The sequence below is a fragment of the Drosophila mauritiana genome, chromosome 3L (assembly GCF_004382145.1).
Source record: "Drosophila mauritiana strain mau12 chromosome 3L, ASM438214v1, whole genome shotgun sequence".
Taxonomy (NCBI): Eukaryota; Metazoa; Arthropoda; class Insecta; order Diptera; family Drosophilidae; genus Drosophila; species Drosophila mauritiana.
Window position 1 is genome coordinate 9,195,904 of NC_046669.1, and position 18,573 is coordinate 9,214,476.

Sequence of the window (18,573 nt, forward strand, 5' to 3'; positions counted from 1 at the left end):
GGCGAAGACAAGAAAATAATAATAATTGTTTTCAGATATGTGTTTTAACTTGCTCACCTACATACGTTTTTTTTAAAGGAAATAACTATTTCCATTTTTTTTTTTAATAATATCCGATATTCCCACGCTTCCGCATTTAGTTTTTTAAAATTCCATTGGCATATGCCATATTATTATGGCACATGCGTGTAAAAGTAGACCCAACATAAATGTTTAATGCAAAACTGGGAGAAAGTACTTCCAAACCACAGATATAAGATGATGATAAGAACACCTACGAATAGTAGATCGATTGAAATGCCGAACACAAAAGAAAAAAGCCCATAGTAATTCCGATTGCACAATTGCCGCCGAAAAAATGTTTTACATTACAAACTACAATAGACACGGCAGCAAAAAAGGCACAACAACAAATAAAAAAACGAGTCAGCTTCTGCAGTTTAGTAGATTGTAAAATTCAGACCTTGACTCAATCAAGATGCAACAAAAGATCCAGCTATTGGGGAGACCCTAGCGGAGATTAATTATTTTAAATCATCACCAGCCTTGGAACCTCGGGCATGTTCATCGAAAATATTTGTCTAATCGTTCAAAGCTGCTTTTCAATTGTTTGGCCCAAAAGCAAATTGTTGCGGTCGCTAATTGGCCAAGATTGGAGCTTCCTGGAGGGGCTCGCTCGCCACACAAATGGTCCCAACTCGATGTCAAGGATAAAAGTTGCCTCTTCTGAACCAGTCATTCCCAGGCCTTTCCAATTCGCATCTTGTCACAGAAAGATGACAGGCCAATACCACGACCACGATCTGACATCTACTCGATCTGCGATCCGAAGCGATCGTGCCTGGCTTGGTTTGTGGTCCACATCTTTGCCTTGGAGGTTACCTAATTGGCCAAAAGTCGAGTTCAATTGCCCATAATGTTTGAACTTGTGGGCATTTTTGTGTGTGTGTGGGATCGAGCAAACGAGCAATTTGGTGAAAATAACATAACATCAACAAAACGAATTCGATTCGGCCCCTTGTCCACTGTGCACTTGTTACCAATTAACAAATGACTATACACTTGGTAATTGAAGTTGCTCGATCAGGTTTTTGGCCATTCAGCGGATGGATATTCCGAAATGATCTGAGCAAGTGCCACGCGTTGAACCCGCAGGCCAGAAATGGCAAGGGAAGTTCAGGGTCATGTCAGTAAGAAATTGAAAATGAAACAATAAGTTACTTCATTGATTTTACCCATTTCGAAATATGTAAAATATGAATGCATTCATTCAGTTGAGTTTCTCTTGTCTTTTTATTTTGGTGTATATTTTATATCTTTGCTTGGTTTACACTTTAAACATTTTTTAAAAAAGTAAACATTCATATCAATCTTTGTTCTTCTGAATATGTAATATGGACAACTCTAAATACTTTTCTGGGCAGATATACTTAGAACTCGTTGCGTTCATATTAATATACATATTTACATACAGATGACAGATAATTCTGCGGCTCGAACTTTTCATCATTTTACACGTAAATCTGCTTCGTTGTCTGCACAGACTCTTAAATGCAAAATAAAATGTTTCAACTTGTGTTTCTTGTTTTATTTACTTGATAGTTTCGCTAAGTATTTCTCTTTTATAGCTATAATTAAAATACAAAAATATGTATGCAACAAAAAATGTATGTTTACACATAGTGAATATCGGGGCAATTCAATGTAACTTATTACTCGGCTAGATTTCGTATAAAAATTGTATTCTCTGAGTAATTTAGCTCAACATATTTGGAACTGATCGATTGCAAAATAGGCTTTACAATCCTAATTCTTACGCTTACTTACTAAACATGCTAAAATGTTAAATAATGTACGCAAATCACGCGAATTTGCCACGGAACAAAGTAAAAGTTGGGAAAGGCATGATAACTTTAGTTTTGGGTTTTTTGCTTTAGGAGTAATACTATTTTAGAACAGAGAGAAAGGGACGGGGATTTTTGGAGGATGGTACGTAGCTAAGCCTCTTACAGATCCATACTAAATGGTATTAATAGAAAATCAATGGGAAACTATTAAAGTGCACTTAGTAAAGTTCCAGTTTGAATGCCGCTTGAATCGTTCAGAACTGTTCTAAAAGTGTTTCTGAACGGCTATCAACTAGCTTACTCTCTACATTATATAATCGCGAGTGTACTAAAACGTGCTAAAACGGCTCAATGGTGCTTGGGAGTGTGCTACATATATTGTAGGCACTCGCTCAGTGAAATCCCTAGTTAATTCCCTTTCGGTTCTCAAAACAGACACACTAAGCAACAGACAAAATGTACAAAATGTGGGCGCAGTTTTACATCTAACAATAGTTAGATTTTATCTAGGAAGCGGAGCCTCTCTCCTAAGTGGTGAAGTATCTATTCTCCGACGTTTTCATTATTACTGTAGGCTTTCACAATATCCTTGATGGCTGCCTGGGTGCCGAAGACGAGAGCGCCAATGCCGCACAAAGTGATGATTGCGTTCTTCCACAGTATCCAGTTGTATTTACCGAAACCGGTCTCCCAATGGACAATCAACTCAATGACCACCTAGAAATGAAAAATATATATAGTTATTTGTTGATACAAATGCTAGTGCATTTGTCTTTGACTTACCGGGAAGATCAATCCCAGAATGGAGAAGCAGAAGGCACCGATGAGACCCATAAATGGGCCAATTGTAGGAACAGCCACGGCCAGAACAACGGCAGCGGTCACCAGGACTGTGCGCAGCACATAGTTGACCAATGTCGGACGCTTCTTGCACTTCTCCTTAATGCCATCCCAGATGATCTCCAGGCACACAAAGAACTGCAGTCCAAATGTGCAATATACGGCCAGGGAAATGAGCACCTTCACCGTCTGGGCGGGCCACTGCTCGATGGGCAGATTCAGGGTGATGCTCTCTCCGGTGGCGGAACCGTAACGCAGATAGCCAAGGAATCCCAGCAGCATATAAATAAGGGTCACGCCCGACATGCCCTGGCTGAGCACACCGCAGATTCCGAGGAAGCTCTGTGGCGTCTTCATGTTGTTTTCCAGCGGCATAACAACACCGATGGCCTCCATTGCAAAGATGGTGATCGAGAAGAACTGCGGCAGTGTGGACCAAACAACGGACTCGCGCTCTTGCACTGGTGGCAGATCCTGGACCAGATAGTAGAACGTAATACCCAGTCCCAGGCCCATGAAAACATTGGCCACCATCGACACAGGCGCCAGATACTTGAGATTTGGCACCCAGGCGATGAGAATCAACGGCACCAGCATTATGCAAATGAGCATGCGCAGCGACACTGGCGTTCCCGTCCAATGGGAAATCAACTGCTCAAAGTTCGAGGCCACAATTACCGTGTACACCGAGCAGGTGCCGAAGTACGTGAGGAACAAACCAAACAGGATGGAGAACTTGGCCACTGGCGCGAAGCCACGGCACCATTTGGGTCCTTTTTGGAAGGCAGCCTCTGCAATCTCGGCAAAGGTCATCTTGGTGCGGCGAGTTCTGTAGTACAACTTGTGTCCGCATTTTACCTATTAGTAGTTATAAAAAATATTCAATAAATTGCTATTAGTGCTTTTCGGATTTTACGTACCAACACGTAACTGCAGTGCGTGCATATAAAGGCGGTGAAAATGGTGGAGAAGATTCCCATGATGAGACCGGAGCACATGAAGGCAAATGGCATGCCCAGGATACCGGTTCCCAAGGAGGCCTTAAGCAAATGCGTGAGAGTTTCATTATCGCTACAAGGGAAGAAGCATGCACTCATTAATGTTGAATTCAAAAATCGAAGAACACAATGCCACTTACGTTGTTGGATGTGGATTGTCCCGCAATGCGAAAGGATCAAAGTCATTTCCAGCCAAGGCCTGCTCGGTATCCGACTTGCGGGGTTGGATTTTGTACCTATGTAAGAGGTCAGGAGAAGTAAACGCATTAGTTTAGGGATATCTCTTATTTGGGGCCTAATCCTCTCTAGATGGCCACCTCAATTCCACATTTGTGGGTTCTAAGTCGCTCATTTTCATGCTGATTGGTGCGATCGTCTGTACACAACTGAAACTCGCCGCGGAATCGAAGCGGTTTCTTATATGCTGACAGTGAAATTCTCTTGCCACGGAATTGCTGCATCTGCAATTACACTTGTCGTGCCACCGTCGGCTCAAAATACTACACTTGTAACTTAATGTCGATCGGGTAAAATGGAAAGAAAAAACTGCTGCTAAATTTGGTCAGGCCGTTTCTGATTGGCCTGGTCTGGGCAATTGACGGAATCTATGGACTCCGATCCATTCCAGAGCGAATGACTCGGATTGCCAATCCAGTTGCATCAGCCATAAAAGAAACACAATAGACGTGACTTCAGCCCGGCTTTATGCTCACATTGTTTATGCTCTCGCGGTTTCAAAAGCACCTCAAGGTATGCTATGAATTTTGAAGAGCCTGAGAATTTACTTCATATTTTATATTTTATTTATGTTTTATATATTTTGTCAATATATTCAGATATGTTAAAGATTTTTAAAATAGTCATAAATCCCACTTCTAACTACTTCTGTCACATAAATTTGAAATTAATAAACAGAATTGCAAGTCATATGAAAAAAATGTTAGATAAGCTATAATTTAAAGCTATAATTTTAGTTAGTTTTAATTGTGAATGGTCATGGCTACAAGTACCGGATGTAACTCATTCAAATGGCACACTGTTAGTTTCTGATATTTGAAACCCCATTTTCAAATAAGATTTCCGGGAGTATAAGCCAGCATATATGAAATTGTACTATATTTAAATTGTGCGATTATTATTATTTTTCCATTTATTAAATTCCTATCAGTTCAAGAGCAACGCGCAGGTTATCAACTATTTTTCAATTTGTAATTATCGCAGCGTCATCAAAATAAGGTTTTAATGCCAAGAGCAAAAATCGTTTGAATATTGTTTATAATATGTACGAGTTTCATTACTTGATTCAAAGTGCATTGAAAGGCATCTTTCTTTTTGTTAAATATGAATTTGAATGCACGTGTGCAAGCGTTATACTGTTGTAAAATTTGTCAATTTATTTCGCGACTTTCCCCCATTCGTTTGAACTTGTTTCGCGCATTTGCATTGGCAACAATAATATTTGCATCTGAGGGCAGATCATGAAATTCGATATTTTACCAACGTCAGTAGATGTATGCATAAATATTTTGATGTATAAATATTTTTTGTGAACGCACTTTGAGCTAGTAGTGTAGTGAGTAGTAGTAAGTACTACGTAAGTGGCTTTGGGATTGATTTGTTTCAATTGCGTTCTATACGATCGGAATTTACATTGGGCCTTGAGAGAGGCTTACGTGATTTGTGCTTATTAGAAGGCAGGAGCCTGCTTGATTATACGTTTATCTATGTGGGCAGCTCAACCCGGCTATCATGGCTGCCCTCGAGTTAGACTAGACGTCTAATGTTTTAGTAACCCTCCGCACATCCCCTCTTCAAGCCAACTGATAATTGTAATCAATCTGAGCTGCTCGTGTCGAAGTGCCTGGCTTTAAACTCTTACAAAGCGTTTTTTGTTAGTCTCAATTTAGCGACGTCGCCACATCAAAGGCCCATTAGCGACATAGAGACACTAATCTACGCGTACACTTAATTGGCAAACATGCCATGCCGGCAAATTGGGCGACATATTTTTAGCCAATTGACCGGATGAGATATACTCACATGACTTTTCCTTCGCCGGGCAGGAATTGCTCCATTTCCTGGGGCGCATGCTTCGACCCGCTGTCCTAAAATGTCCAACAAAGAGTTTCAACAATGAGTAAAGGTAATTGCTCTATGGAATATCTAAGCATTTCGTACTTACCACAATGTTAACCATTTTGAGAGCAGCTTCTTCTTTCCCTCAGTGTAGAAACTGCAACGAGATCGAAAGGGAAAATATTATTAGTTGTTGTTGGGTATCAAAATCACATCCATAAATTAGAATGCCTTAAAATGAATTAATTGCCAATTGATCACCACTTGTGATCACATTTCGTTGTGTGTAAGACAAGCACGTCTCCATTGATTTAATAATGAATTTAAATTGGAATTGTGGCGCCCAGACAATTTCAATTTCACAAACTGGATTCTTCCAGAGCAAAACTAATAGAATTCCATTTATGATTGATTTAAACGAACAGAATGCAACTGTTGATTTGATTTAATTGTCTGCGATTTCTGACTGAAATATTTATTCCCATATGCAAAAGTTCAATTGCCAACTAATTGTTTTGTGCGACTCACTTTCAATTTTTAGGCGACTGTCTTTACAATTGATGCGAAGACATTTTTGGCCATTTGCATATGCAAATTGAACATAATTTGGGTTCATTTAAAACCGCCTCTAATGAGTTTTATTTTTAGTCGCAAGTATTGTGTATTCTCGATGGCATATGTGTGCACATATTTCGGTTAATTGGTTTTTCCTTTTGCGTTTCGGCCTTTTGTGTCCCCGTTCTATTATTAATCCCTTAAATCCCAGTCACATGTGCCATATTTCACACAGTTAATAGAGTGTCGAGTGGGTGGCCTTTCGAACTTTGGACTGGCCCCCAAATGAATTCTCTAGGGCGATGGGCACTTTTAAGAACCCAAATCGAGGTTCGTCTTTCGCACCGAATGACAAATGATATATTTATGCTTTTCTTTCCAACTTTGCATATCAATTTCCAGCACTCAGACGCTGCGTAGACAGTTTCGAATATCTTGTTATTTTGGTAGTTTGTTTTGGCCATGTTTCGCCGCATATTCGACGTATTTCGCAACAAGGTTGAACGACCCCCACTTGACTCGGCCTGACCTCTGTTCTCGGGGATCTGGGGAATGCCGGAGATAAGCCCTCTGAAGAGCACGAACAACATATCCACTTGGCGGCCAAGCGAAGCTATAGCTGACTTTTTACAGCCATTTACAAGCGATGGAAGTTGGCCAAAGCTAAAGCCCAATGCCTAAGGCAATGACAATTGGAATCGCTGCCATATATTACGTTATCTAACTAAAGCGTCATAGCGAAATCACGCACATCGCACTCAGTGCCCACGATAAGATATAGGATCACAACATCGGCCAGCATTATCATCGCTCTGAATGAATGAATCAAATTTATTGAGATCCCAATAACTGCGTGAGGCACACACAATATTTTGGCAACACAGACGAGTGAAAAGCCTTCACCCAGTGAAGAACAGAAAAAAAAAACAAAAAAAATTGAGTACAACTTGGCACACATTTGGTAGTGTTTTGTTTTAGTTTTGGTTTTGTTTTACTGGTTCTATATTTTTAGTTGTAGGTGCTTGGCGTTTGTCATGCCAAATGTTTGCTCTTATCACATACATAGCTTTTGCACTATTTTCGCCCCGAAAACCAGTGCAAACTGGTTCATCCGATAGATCGGAAGATATACCCCACACCTATTCATATATATCTATATAGGTGGTCGTGTCGGCATTATCATTTATTTCGGTTGCGTGAGCAACTAGCATGACTTGGCTAAAATCTAACCAAAAGATATACAAACCGATTCGCCATTGGAAGCAATTACAAGTCAGTGAAATTGCCGAAAAATAAATCGATTGCATCATTTCAATTGAAATTTGTCAGATGCTCATTCGATTTCACTCTTTCCTTTACTTTATAGTGTAAAGATCAAAAGTTCGTTGCCCTGTGTATTGATACTATTACTTATCCTACACAAGCGATAAACAATAATATCACATGGCACAAGAGTATATATCAAATTATTACTATCATAGCAACAATGAAATCCATAGTTCAGCTTATCATAAGATAGTTTACCACTTTATCAAGTTTGATAAATACTCTAATTAATTTAACAAATGTTTCATTGTTTCTACCGCACGCCATACAAATCGCATCTTTGTTAAGTCGCACATCTTTGAGAAAATGTATTTTTGTTTTTGAATAATTTACTATATAGTTTATCTCAGCCAATTATCATCTGCCTGCCAAACGTGACAAATCACTGAAAACCAAATCGGAACCTTGAGTATTGGAAATGCAAATTATTTCAGGAATCTCGAAAAAGTAATGCTATTTGTAAGTCATGCTGAATGAAAACAAGTAATCCTGTTTGTGCCATGCAAGCGTGGGAATATTTTTTTTTTTTAAAATGCTGTTGCTGCAAGCACATGAACATCTGGCATAAAAATTAACTCTTTATATTCTGCGTTTCTCTTAAACTCTCAATTCAATTCTCTGCTATATTCAGCAGCATCCCGACTATATATATAACTACATACATATGTATATAGCGAAAAAACCACCCGGTCGAGCCCCTCGGTCTTAAGTGAAAACCACGTGTTTCGCCTTCGTTGCCATGCATTAATATTTATAATTTTTTAGATACTCGTATGTACATCACTTCAAATGAACCTTGAAAATAGTTTTGACATTTGCTCAAAATTATATGGTTTTAGTCCTTAAATGTTGTAAGGTCTGAATCATAACGATAGGACTGTGAAAAACGTTTGTAATCGTGGGGGAAAGAAACCCATTATGAGAATTTTCCGAAATTCCTTGGAAAATTGCGTAAGCATAATACAAATACTTTTATTATTAGAAGAATCGGTTTATATTTATCACAGCGCCGATGCTGCAAAGCTTTTCTAGCATTTCATCAGCCGAAAGTTTAAGGTTTCAGTTTTGTGCGAATGGATTGCATTTGCTTTTTGTTTGTTTTCGAATCGTAATGTTGACACTCCCTTATCTAGTGAGTTATCATCGAAACGGTGTTTGGTTCCCCCCCTTATACATACATAGGTGTTTATTTTGGGGAATCATGTTGCGAGTAAGCAATTGTCCCACATTCCTCGTTTGGGGTTTTTAAAGAATTTTAGTCGATAGTGGAACATGATTCTTGGAAATAGCGAAAAAGCTGATAAAACTACCGGAAATATAAATGAAGTAGAGTGCCATTTTTCCAGATTGTTTCGAATACTCAACATTCCCTTTTATGTAATTTTTGTTTTGTAAATTCTCTTCATCAATCTTGAAATCTCTAAAAATATTTAAGCAGCTGTTTTCGAACGTCACAGATTTCAGATCTGTTTGACATTTACGTCATTAGAAAAAGGTTATAGCCTCCATATGCATATGAACGGGGGAAACTGCTGATTAAATAGAGATAGTTCCCAATGGGCTTCTAAAAAAGTTTCCTTATCAAAATGGACACACGCGTCAAAAACAAAAAAACGTAGTAACTATCTGTTGCTTCGCGTTATCTACAGAGACAAATGCAATTTTCCCTGCTGTTCAAGGTGTTTAAAATAATTACCCGCAATTGGAGAGTTTGCATGCGGTTGTTGCATAATGCCAATCCTGATAAAAAAAAAAACCCAAGCAAGCCGCCACAAAGGTCACATTACCGTTTTAGATAATGTGCGACGATACGAATATGAATTTCGTTTTATTGGACTGTATATTTGGTAATTGTTTTCTTCGGCACTTTATGGGGAAAAGTGTTTATCGAGCTGCCGTTCAATGGTCCAATCGATTTAAGAAGGCAAAAATGGCAACATGATAACGGAAACGAACTCAGGTGTTACGGAAATTAGTTGCGTCTAAAAATAATTAGTTTCTGTCGGGTCAGTTGTGGCAAATGAAGGGAAGGAAGGCGGTCAAGTGTAATGTCTGCTTCTGGTGGCAAATTGCGCAAGTGGCACATGTGTGCAAATTAGCGAAGCCGATTGACAGACAGAAGAGTAAAAAGAAAGAAGATAAAATAATAATAATAATAATAGCTAGGTATGAACCTACTATATCTGAATGCCCGTTTCTAGATTACAATTTCAATTCCACTGTAAAATCGTTGGTTAAAAATCCGTATTAAATATTCCTCTAATCCCCAAATCGTAAGATATGTAAATCAGATTTATTCTTGGAATATGCCAAATGGCCCGAAGGCCGCCCGCCCACGCAATCAACATGTTGCAGCCACGTCCGCGCCCTCCTCTCTTTCTGCCCAGCACCTTTCTCTTTTTGCCATTGTTGGGCACTTGCCTTTCCCTTGGACTCCCAGCCTCTGACGTCACAGTTTTACTGCGTCTTTGACTTTAGCTTGTAAATTTCTGTTATGCTAATTACCAACAGCGACAATAGCAACAAAATCAATAACACAAACAGAAAACGAGCGCGTAAAGCGAGGAAATGGTTACATCGTAAAGATATGGCCAAAACAGGCGCACCTCAGTCGGGAAAAGTGATGAGATACAAATACAGTGCGAAATAATAAGTGTCTTTTTTGATCGAATATTATGGTGGTTACAAATAATACTAAATATACATTGAAGAAGTTTCTATTTTACATGAAATCGAATGGGACTAAAATCCGAAGCGTTACTCCAAAGTGTATTAAGGCTAGTTCAAGCAGAAGGACGATCCTGGATGCACATTTCTCTCAGTGCACCCATCCCATTTTGGCCCGAGCTCCTTTCGGCCATGTCCTTGATGACTCAGTTCGAATCGGTCTAAAAGTGGGAGGGCGTGGGTGCAGCAGTTGAGTGTGGGTGGGGCAGTTGCATTGACGTGTGTGTGCACAGACAGCTATGATAGTAATCCATTTTATTTTTTTCCCTTTTTCTGTGCTCTGCTAACAGTTAGTTTCGTTTTGGTTTCTTATTATTTTTGGTTCGCTGGCATTGAGGGGAACTTTCCCTTGGCTAAGTGCTCAATTACAGGTAAATTAGGTATTGAAATTTAGCAAGAAACGTGGAGCATCAGCAAGTCAAATTCGCAGCCATTGAACTATCGCACATAAAAGCACTAACATCAAACTGCAATGGAAAGCGCGGGCAACCGAGGAAATGTTTATATTCCATTCATGCCTCAGGAAAAACGTATTCTTTTTAAAATGCCCGAAAACATATCATCATTTAATTGGCCGAAAATGTAGAAAGCCGCAATGCAAATAACGGGACAGGTGCAACGTGTTCGTTCTACGTCGACGTCGAAAATGCACGCGTGTCCCGTTCTTTTTTTTCTTTCGACTGTCGAATTTTTCGGTTTTTATGAAAAGGTTTCGGTTTTAATTGTGGTTATAATTGTCACTTCGGCTATTTCTGGTTCGCTGAAGCCGCCGTTTTTTCTCCTGCTTTTCGTTTTCCGTCTGCTTTTGTTATTTTCACCTACGTACACGGCACATCAGTTTTTTTTGACAATGTCAATTAATTCTATACTTTTCGTGGCTTCCATTTCGAATGTTATTCGAATACATAACACATGTGTTTTATAGCAGCAGTTGCACTCTGCTATTTTCAGACAAACCCAATTTTTTCTGTGTTTCTGCCATGTGCTTCAAGTGTTGCCCTCTTTTCGTTTCCCTTGCCTTAAATCCGGCGACTGTACTGTAGTTCAGAATTTCTTTTATTTCGTAAACGCTTACTTAATTTCTCCTTCTTTCTCTGGAGTGCTGACGGCACACGAAATGCAGAATGCCGCGCAAATCAAACACACTCCTCCCGGTCAATCGCCTTTTAGGCGAATAAAAGTTGTAATAATGCCAACAGTTTAGGCAGTTAACAAATCGGAGAAATATCCCGCGAAACAAAAAGCCGTGCGGACTGCGCGAACACCAAACAGCAACTACCATGAGAACATATACAGTCTCTGCTTAAATAGAAATACTGAGAGAGCGCAACAGTGCTGCCCACGTTTATTTTACTTTTCTTTTATGAGGCAAGATGTAAAAATATTATATTTTAGAATACGTAATACATTATAGGTATAGATTATGCCTTAAGGAAAATTATTATTATTATTATTATTTTTTTACCTACCTTAAGTAATTTTAAAATCCGATTTGGCTTTTTTCCCGCTAAAACAAACAGCTTGTAAATGCAGAGAAAGAGAAAGAGAAAAGCCGGGTAAGAGAAAAAAATTAAATACAGCTGAAAGGACGACAAGGATAGCGACACGATGCGCTGAATCTAAGAAGAGCAAGCGAGAGATGCATATTCCAAAAATCCTAAAGGGCAAAGGCCTTCTCTTCCCTTTGGATGACGAAATCTAAGACCGGCTTTCATAAGCGTGGCAAACCCTAAACTTTTTAGACTCGCCGGAAACATGAAACTTTAAAATTGGAGTGCGGGTAGAAGAGGTGGGATCCTTGCACGAAATTGATAAACAGCATTGCATCAGCAATTAGGTTTCGGTGTTGTTTACGTTCTGGGAATCGAACGTATTTATCCAACTTTTTGCTCTCTCACGATGTTCCATAATATTCTCCACCCGCCCAAGAGTAGGTAACATACGTCATCGTTCTACAACTTTCTATTGATGAAATTCACTTTAACACGGAACCGGTAATGTTGTTTTTGCAAGTCATTTATCACTTATCAATTATTTGCGATATGCGAATGAACCAATTACGTTGAGCAGCCAAATAATGAAGATACAAATGATAGCAGGATGGGTTGGTAGGATTAAGATCTTCTCATATTGTGTCGCTGATATTTGTATGTAGTTAGTATAATGCTATGAATTGCAATTTTAATTTAGTATTGCTTAAAATCATTGGCATTACTTTTAAAAAATCTTTCCTATAAACAAACATTCGCCTGAACTATGTATTTTTCTTGGAAGAATAATAATTCATTATAATCAGTAAAAATGTACAAAAGTCCAAAAAAAGGAAAATAATAAATATAAATAGATAGCGGAGCGTTTAATATTTATATTTAATATAAACTCGCGTGCCCAATGGGGGGCTATAAATATTAGATAGCGAGGTGACCAAGTGAATAGATAAGCATGAATTCCCACAATCTCAATTGAAATTATTTTTATTAACAATTTCCTGGGACATAAAATTAATTTGAATTGTTAGATTTCGGGCGCAAATAGTTAAGTCATAGAATAAAATTAAAGTGCTACTAAAAACTAGATTAGCAAATTTATATACCATATCAGATATGAGATGTCAATACAATTCATTAAAGAAAACTTACTCATTTGTTAAAATGTAGGTTTTTATTAAAAAATCTTGCAAATATTTTGTTACAATTCAGTTATTTCGATTTCGCATAAATCATATGAAACCGCTTGAATTTTATTTTGATTATCTGCAAACTCCACTAATGGTGGTATACATTTCCTTTTGCGTATTGCAATAAAACCTATGCGATTTGAAATCTACAAATGTAAAATGGTCGGGCTAACATGAATACAATTTGAGCAAGAACTAGAAATAAGATGGGAATTGCACACGATTATAGTACTTTATTTGTAGGTGAGTTGATTATAATCGATTCGATTATATCTGATCTGACCTGATAGATGTGAATATTACGAGGATGTCTGGTCTGACTGTGTCTGTAGTTTCTATGCTTTGGCCAGTTTGGAACTGCCATTCAGTTACTATGGAGTTGAGCTTGAGCTGTGGTTAGGTTAGCTGTAGATTCATCTGAGTTCGATTGAGCTGAGTGATTGAGTGTAGTTCGGTGTCTTTAAAGTGGCCTCTTTAGTTGCGGAGTACGTGTGGTGTTTTCATATTAAAATATCCCTTCCATGGACGTAGTGGGCTTAGTGTCTATCAAAATAAATGGCAGTAAATTACAGATAATGGTATATCAAAGTAGCAGTCGTATAACTCGTTCAGGTGGTCAACACGTATCTCAATTTGAATTTTGCCTCCACACACGCGCTATGCATCCGAGATTTCTTTTAATGATTTATTCTATTTGAAGCCCAGCGCTCTAAGGCTTCAAATAAATGAACCGTCAGTGTTCCTCCGGCGGTGTTCGGAACTCCGAGATCCAGTCGGTAACACGCAGCCGAAAGATCTCCGTTTTGGTCAGAATCCAATCGCGATACTGGTGTGGTATGTACTCCACCAGCTTGTCGGCGATGTCCGGATTCTTGAACATGATCATGTAGATGATTAACAAGTTAATGATGAAGAGAACCAGAAAGCTAACCAGCGATGATAGGGCAGCTCGCGACAGCAGATTCAACCAGGAATCCCCTTTCGAGTTCTTTTTCTTTTGATTGTTCTTTTGAGTTGATTTGGATCCCAGTGCGCTTGCTGTTCCTGCTGAGCCCACTGCATTCACTGGTTTGATTGTCAGCTCATTGTCTCCCCCACCGGCGAGTTTTTTGGCTTTAGCTTTTTTATTATTCGGTTTCGTTGACTTCTTTCCGCCGGCTGCCCCGCCATTCGTTTGTACGGCGGTGGCACTAGAATCCCCGGCTCCGGGCATTTTCTGGCTCTCTTGGGCGGCCAAACGTTCGCGTTCAATGAGTTCCGGCTTGTAGTTGGCGCAGATGCTGACCTGGAAAATGGAGAAAAACGGAGAAATGTTAGATGGAACCCAAGGCTGTGTCACTCGAGGGCCACTCAAGTCGAGGGCCACTTACTGTATTCTTGGCCGCCTGCTGGCAGTCCTTTTGCGTGGAGCAGCAGCCCACAATCTTCTCCCAGGCGGGCGTCAGTGGATTCCCCTTCAGGTCCAAGTACCGCAAACGACGCAGCTGACCGAAGCTAATGGGCAGGTGCTCCAAGCAATTGTTGTACAAGTCCAAGTGGCGCAACTGCTCCAGCTGGCCAAAGTCCTCGGGCAGGAATTTTATTTGGTTCTTGCTTAGATCCAGGCGCACCAAGCGTGTGAGAATCGAAAAGTTTTTCTAAGGCGAGATTGGGTAGTCCGAAAAAGTGGCAGTTAGGTCGTGTGCTATGTGGCTAGTTGTGGTGCGGCTACTTACTCCCAGGTTGACCAGACGATTGCTGGAGAGATCCAAAACGGTGACGCGCTTGAACGAAGCCTGCAAAGCACAAGGACAAACCGAACTGAGAAAAAAGTGGCAAAACATGACCGAAAAAAGAAACCCCCGAAATACGTAAGTGCCTTGAAAGTTCCTTTCTTTGAATTTACACCCCTTAGTTGTTGACAAAATTTGGGGTATGCTGTTGAACGGTTAATCTCAGTGATAGGTAATCATAAAATTAGTATGTTCTTTTGTTTCAGTAAGTTTTACTTTTTTGTAATCTAACCTATATATAGTTTATGTTCCAGTTATAAGGAAAAATTCTCGAACATATTCTTTTTGCGATGAAAATATAATTCCGATTAAAAGAATAATTAAAAAATATTGTTATATAATAATTGGTACTCGGTATCTGGTGGTCGGGACACTACACTCTAGCTACCATACTTGTTTTTTTTTTTTGGCAACCATCTGAGTTTTTGAGGGGTGGCAAAGACCAAAAATCAACCCCCTCGAGCGAATTCAACTGCATTTGCCGGCACACAAGGGTTAAGGGGTGTGTGGAAGTCGACGTCAGCGTTAATTGCAAGCCAGCCGGCAAAGCAACAACAACAACAACAAGAGTATGTGGATCTCTCTTTCACCATGCCAAACCGCACCCCCACCCATCGGCACTTGTGCAAGCGAGACAGACAGTGACTAGACATTCGCCAGACAACAAACGTGGCCCCAAGAGGAAGCGAGAGGGGTGATGGGAGCTGATGCAGATAGAGACACCAGGGGAAACGGTACTAATTACTTGTATTTCAGCTTGTACTTACGATCTCCCGCACCGGTATTTCGCTCAGTTCGGAGAGACTCAAGTCGCAGGTTTCGTCCACCACCCGCTCCTTGACGTTCACCTTCACCTTCGCCTTGTCACCGGGTTTCGGCATTTCGGCGACACTTGCTTATCGACTATTTATACGCGATTTATTCCGGCTGCTGTTCTTCCTCGTCACTTGGAGTTTGTGTTTACCCGAATCTCAAGTGATTTTCAAACGTTCGTTTTGTGAGAATGGCGGCTTTGCTGGCGAAGCATACGAAAGCTCAGGAAATAACGAGTACCGAGTCGATAATGGCAGCATTTCGTTAGATTACTTCTCTGGGCACACTGATTACCATTTAAATTTGTTTACTTTGATGTTAAAAAATATTAAAGCGTATAAAACTCAGTTACTGGTTTGTTGTGTTCTCGTATTGTTTTCTGAATGTGTGTGATATCAATAATAAATACATTTTTAATGGATGCTTATACATTAAATAAAAAAATAAATGGCTATATAGAATCTTATATATTAATGTAGTTTAAATAGAGAAATCAGCCGTTTGTAAAATTGGCTTCTGTAAAAGACCTTCGCCTTATCTTCGCCAATTGTTCGCGCTTCAGTTTAATTTCCATTTCACTTACCGTCACTTTCAAACTGGTCTTCCAGTGGACTGGCGTTGATATTCTGCCACCTGCAGCTAACTCCGCTTTGGATATCCTTCTCATTTTTCAAACGCCTAATTATTTTTTTCATATTATCGTACTTATCGCGAAGTGCAACGCACGAACGATCCGTTCCAGTTTTCGCTTGAAATTCCATGGTCAGTCGCTCCCACGTTTCGGTCTTTCTTCGCCAAGTTGCGGCATCCATCTTCTTGTCGCGCAGTATATCCTTGTTCAGAAGGACGAGATCGAGCAGAACGTCTTCTTCTTGCTCCGTAAACTTTTTTCCGCGAGTTTTTTTCGAAGACATTTTCATCGAAAACAACAAATAAATTGTAAACAAGGAACATCTGATCGGACGCTTATCGATACTCAGCCCTGACCGGGTATCGATAAATACTGACTTTAAAAGAAAATTTTAAACAGATTTTTTGTTATTATTCAAAACATACATATATGTTTTTTGTCAAAAACATCCATGTTTGTCCACCTCTAGTTTATTTGCATATGTTTCGATATCATCTTCGGCTTAACCCCTTCTATAAACAAACATATGCTAATTGAAACAGATTCAACTTCGTGTACTTTTTACATTTATTTGTGTAAAACGAACGCCATGTATTTTATTGGCTACAGCTGCTTAGTCCTCCTCCTCTTCAGCAGCTCCACCGCCACCGCCCTGGTTCTTCTTCAGGTTCTTCCTCTTGACGCGACCGGGACGGCCGCCGCCGAAGGGCGACTTCAGGGAGAAGTCGATGTGCTTCTGGGAGTCCAGGCGCACGACGAACGACGGGATGTTGACCACCTGCTTGCGGACACTGTGAAAGCAAACGGAAGAAGAATATTCTGATTAGTTAAGCTCTGCTTTAGGATAACCATCGGAATGGTGGCTGCTGTATGTTGGGTTCAACAAAAACGTTCAGTGCAACTTACGCTAGGCGGGCATTTTGCATTTTCGATTGGAGTGAACGGAGTCACATGCGCAATCTAAAGACGTTGAGAGCCGGTACAAGCATTGGCGCCTGTTCGACTCCCAAGTGGTCTTACTGAACAGAACAGAGTTATATCTGAGAGAGAGCCTGGCGACGATGTCGTCGCCTGTCCAAGCGATATTTACCGAATGTGACGCTGACGGATCAGGACGCGGGCATGATGGATGGACTTGGCAAGTCCCAGCTTGAACACCTGCGTCTGCAGACGACGCTCCAAGAAGTCCTCAATCTTCAGACCCAGCACGTAATCGAGCTTCATGCGGGACTCGTCCAGGACACCGATACGGACCAGACGGCGCAGCAGGGCATTACCTGTGGGTAAAATGGGTACACAATTAATGGAAGTTTCAAAATGCAATCGAAAGTTCTAGCGAAGAATTCTCTTCAGAGTGTATTTGTTAACGTCAACGTTTTTTATCAGACAAGAAGTGTCAGAATAAATTTTTTAATACAGTTCATCAGGTCAGGACAACTATTGGATTATGCAGTCAAACTTCCCTTGCATTTACTTACTGCCTAGACATTTAAACATACAATTTTGGCTGACCCAGCTATAGTCAAAAAGCTTAAAATTCGAGACCTAGAAGGCTGCTGTGTTTTGGGAAGTTCGACTGTGTATACGTGTGTGCCCGGTACTCACCCTGGAACAGACGCTTCTCGTCCTTCTCGTCGAGGGTCAGCAGCTCACGGGCGGCCTTACGGATCTTGGCCAGGGCGTACTTGACGCGCCACACTTCGCGCTTGTTGCGGAGACCATACTCGCCGATGATCTTCAACTCCTGGTCCAGACGCGCCTTTTCATAGGGGCGACGGGGAGTCACGTAGGTCTTAGAGAAGACCGAGGGTATGCGGCCGTTCACCATGGTTCCGACAATTCAACCGAGCACTGCAAGGCAAAAGTTAGGTTAGGTTCGTTTCGGAAATCACGGCGTATCTGCACCATCGTCATTCTATTTCGCAAAAACTTTGAAATATTCAGCATACCAACAATCAATTCAGACCTAAGCAGGCGAATTTGTTCTTTATCTTGCATATTATCATGTATTTTTTCTAAGTTTTTGCGGAGCTCCCATTTTGTACTTACGGTTTTGCTGACGTTTAGAAAAAGAAAGAAGGTTGTAAGTAGTATGACCAGAGTGTTTGAGAGAAATTCACTTAATCCTACCACGGAAACCAAACGGTCACTCTTCGCTTGTTTTTAACCACTATCGTTGGTGTTTTACATATAATTATACATAATGAAATTTATGAGTGATTAACTTAGTAAAAGTTTTTACTGTAATTCATGCATGGAAAAAATTAAAATAAATAATTAATTAAAATTGTTTACTGGTTAAAATACAATC

The 18,573-nt window shown here is 40.1% G+C and overlaps 3 protein-coding genes across 3 annotated transcripts; all 3 read right to left on the minus strand.

Annotated features, from left to right (window-relative positions):
- Positions 1 to 1,924: 1,924 nt before the first annotated feature.
- LOC117142074 (proton-coupled amino acid transporter-like protein pathetic) lies at positions 1,925 to 11,642 on the minus strand. Its single transcript, XM_033305953.1, has 7 exons — positions 11,445 to 11,642; positions 5,868 to 5,918; positions 5,726 to 5,790; positions 3,826 to 3,921; positions 3,608 to 3,758; positions 2,631 to 3,545; positions 1,925 to 2,564 (listed from the first exon to the last, which is right to left on the minus strand). The coding sequence occupies exons 2-7, from the start codon at positions 5,880 to 5,882 to the stop codon at positions 2,391 to 2,393; spliced, it is 1,416 nt and encodes a 471-aa protein (XP_033161844.1). The 5' UTR covers positions 5,883 to 5,918; positions 11,445 to 11,642; the 3' UTR covers positions 1,925 to 2,390.
- A 1,659-nt stretch (positions 11,643 to 13,301) lies between these two features.
- On the minus strand, positions 13,302 to 15,832 carry LOC117142075 (leucine-rich repeat-containing protein 59). Its single transcript, XM_033305954.1, has 4 exons — positions 15,586 to 15,832; positions 14,762 to 14,821; positions 14,417 to 14,683; positions 13,302 to 14,331 (listed from the first exon to the last, which is right to left on the minus strand). Exons 1-4 carry the CDS (start codon positions 15,697 to 15,699, stop codon positions 13,780 to 13,782), a joined length of 993 nt encoding a protein of 330 aa, XP_033161845.1. The 5' UTR covers positions 15,700 to 15,832; the 3' UTR covers positions 13,302 to 13,779.
- Positions 15,833 to 16,811: 979 nt separating this feature from the next.
- LOC117142076 (40S ribosomal protein S9) lies at positions 16,812 to 18,383 on the minus strand. The gene is made up of 4 exons (XM_033305955.1): positions 18,312 to 18,383; positions 17,868 to 18,113; positions 17,353 to 17,539; positions 16,812 to 17,053 (listed from the first exon to the last, which is right to left on the minus strand). Exons 2-4 carry the CDS (start codon positions 18,088 to 18,090, stop codon positions 16,876 to 16,878), a joined length of 588 nt encoding a protein of 195 aa, XP_033161846.1. The 5' UTR covers positions 18,091 to 18,113; positions 18,312 to 18,383; the 3' UTR covers positions 16,812 to 16,875.
- Positions 18,384 to 18,573: the final 190 nt, after the last annotated feature.